The 1,082-nt window shown below is 34.2% G+C and overlaps 1 protein-coding gene across 1 annotated transcript; it reads right to left on the bottom strand.

The window, feature by feature from the left end:
• Positions 1 to 250: 250 nt before the first annotated feature.
• LOC105460966 lies at positions 251 to 1,076 on the bottom strand. The gene is made up of 3 exons (XM_011707471.1): positions 943 to 1,076; positions 686 to 769; positions 251 to 431 (listed from the first exon to the last, which is right to left on the bottom strand). Exons 1-3 carry the CDS (start codon positions 1,055 to 1,057, stop codon positions 271 to 273), a joined length of 360 nt encoding a protein of 119 aa, XP_011705773.1. The 5' UTR covers positions 1,058 to 1,076; the 3' UTR covers positions 251 to 270.
• Positions 1,077 to 1,082: the final 6 nt, after the last annotated feature.

Raw genomic sequence — 1,082 nt, 5'->3', positions numbered from 1 at the left:
TCAAATTCGTGTATATGTATGCGTGAGATATATTGATGTGGTAATAAACATGACACATCACTACACACTACTACATCAATATTGCACGCATACATACTCACAAATTGTCGGTAAAACAGCGGATTTTTGGAGTTTGATCTAGGATTTAGGATCCTCTTAAAATTAGATTACTCGAATTAAGTAAAGTATCAAGAATTTTCTAATACATTTTTAATCGAGATAGAAAAATTGATGTACGAAAAAATATCATCTAAGAAAATTGCAAATCACTTACAAAATTAGCAGAAGCACGGTGATCTGCGTGGCGACTGTCAGCCAATAAAAAGAGTTCGGTGCTGTTTTTATTGTGGCGTTATAAATCTGGGAATATAAAGTCCCGCTAAATAACGGGACTGCGTTATCGCATACGGCAAGCATCGCGAATACCTTTCCTGAAGAACAAAAATTATCTTTTTGTCACAAAAAAGAAAAAAAATCAGTGTGGCACAAAAAATTGAGACCGGTATTAGATGAGAGATCTAATTTTGACATATGATATATCCCTTATTCAAATTCTGTATGTAAAGTATATCTTCCATGTCAATATGGCATCAGTAGGTTGAAATTATATCTCCACTGATCTATCGGAATTAAACCGGTTTCAATCTATGTGTAAAAATATAGATGTAATGGTTATTTTATGCACCTCGCTCCTCCACAGGCACAAGTTTCGAGGTCATAGACCTAAGTACCGGAGCTACTACTGGACCTAACGCAGCGACAACGGCACCTGCAAAATAATTATTATAAAATATATAAAACAAAACGTTTGATTACTTTATAATTCAAAAATGTATGCGTGTAATATCTTCATTTAAAAGAGTTTGAATAATAATGGCACTGTATAATATTCACAATTTTTTTCAATACATAATCGAGAAAGATATAAGATCTGTTACTTACCTACGTAAAATAATTCCGGCCGGTTCGCTAAAACAAATACTATTCTCCCAGATGCGTGCGCTATCGCTCCAACCACTATAATGAAAACGTCCTTCATTCCTAATAATTTACTCATGACAGGCACTCCAATTAGCGTTGCT

The sequence above is a fragment of the Wasmannia auropunctata genome, unplaced genomic scaffold (assembly GCF_000956235.1).
Source record: "Wasmannia auropunctata unplaced genomic scaffold, wasmannia.A_1.0 LD312850.1, whole genome shotgun sequence".
NCBI lineage: Eukaryota > Metazoa > Arthropoda > Insecta > Hymenoptera > Formicidae > Wasmannia > Wasmannia auropunctata.
Note: the sequence above shows the minus strand (reverse complement) of the source record. Positions and strands in the feature narration are given on the sequence as shown.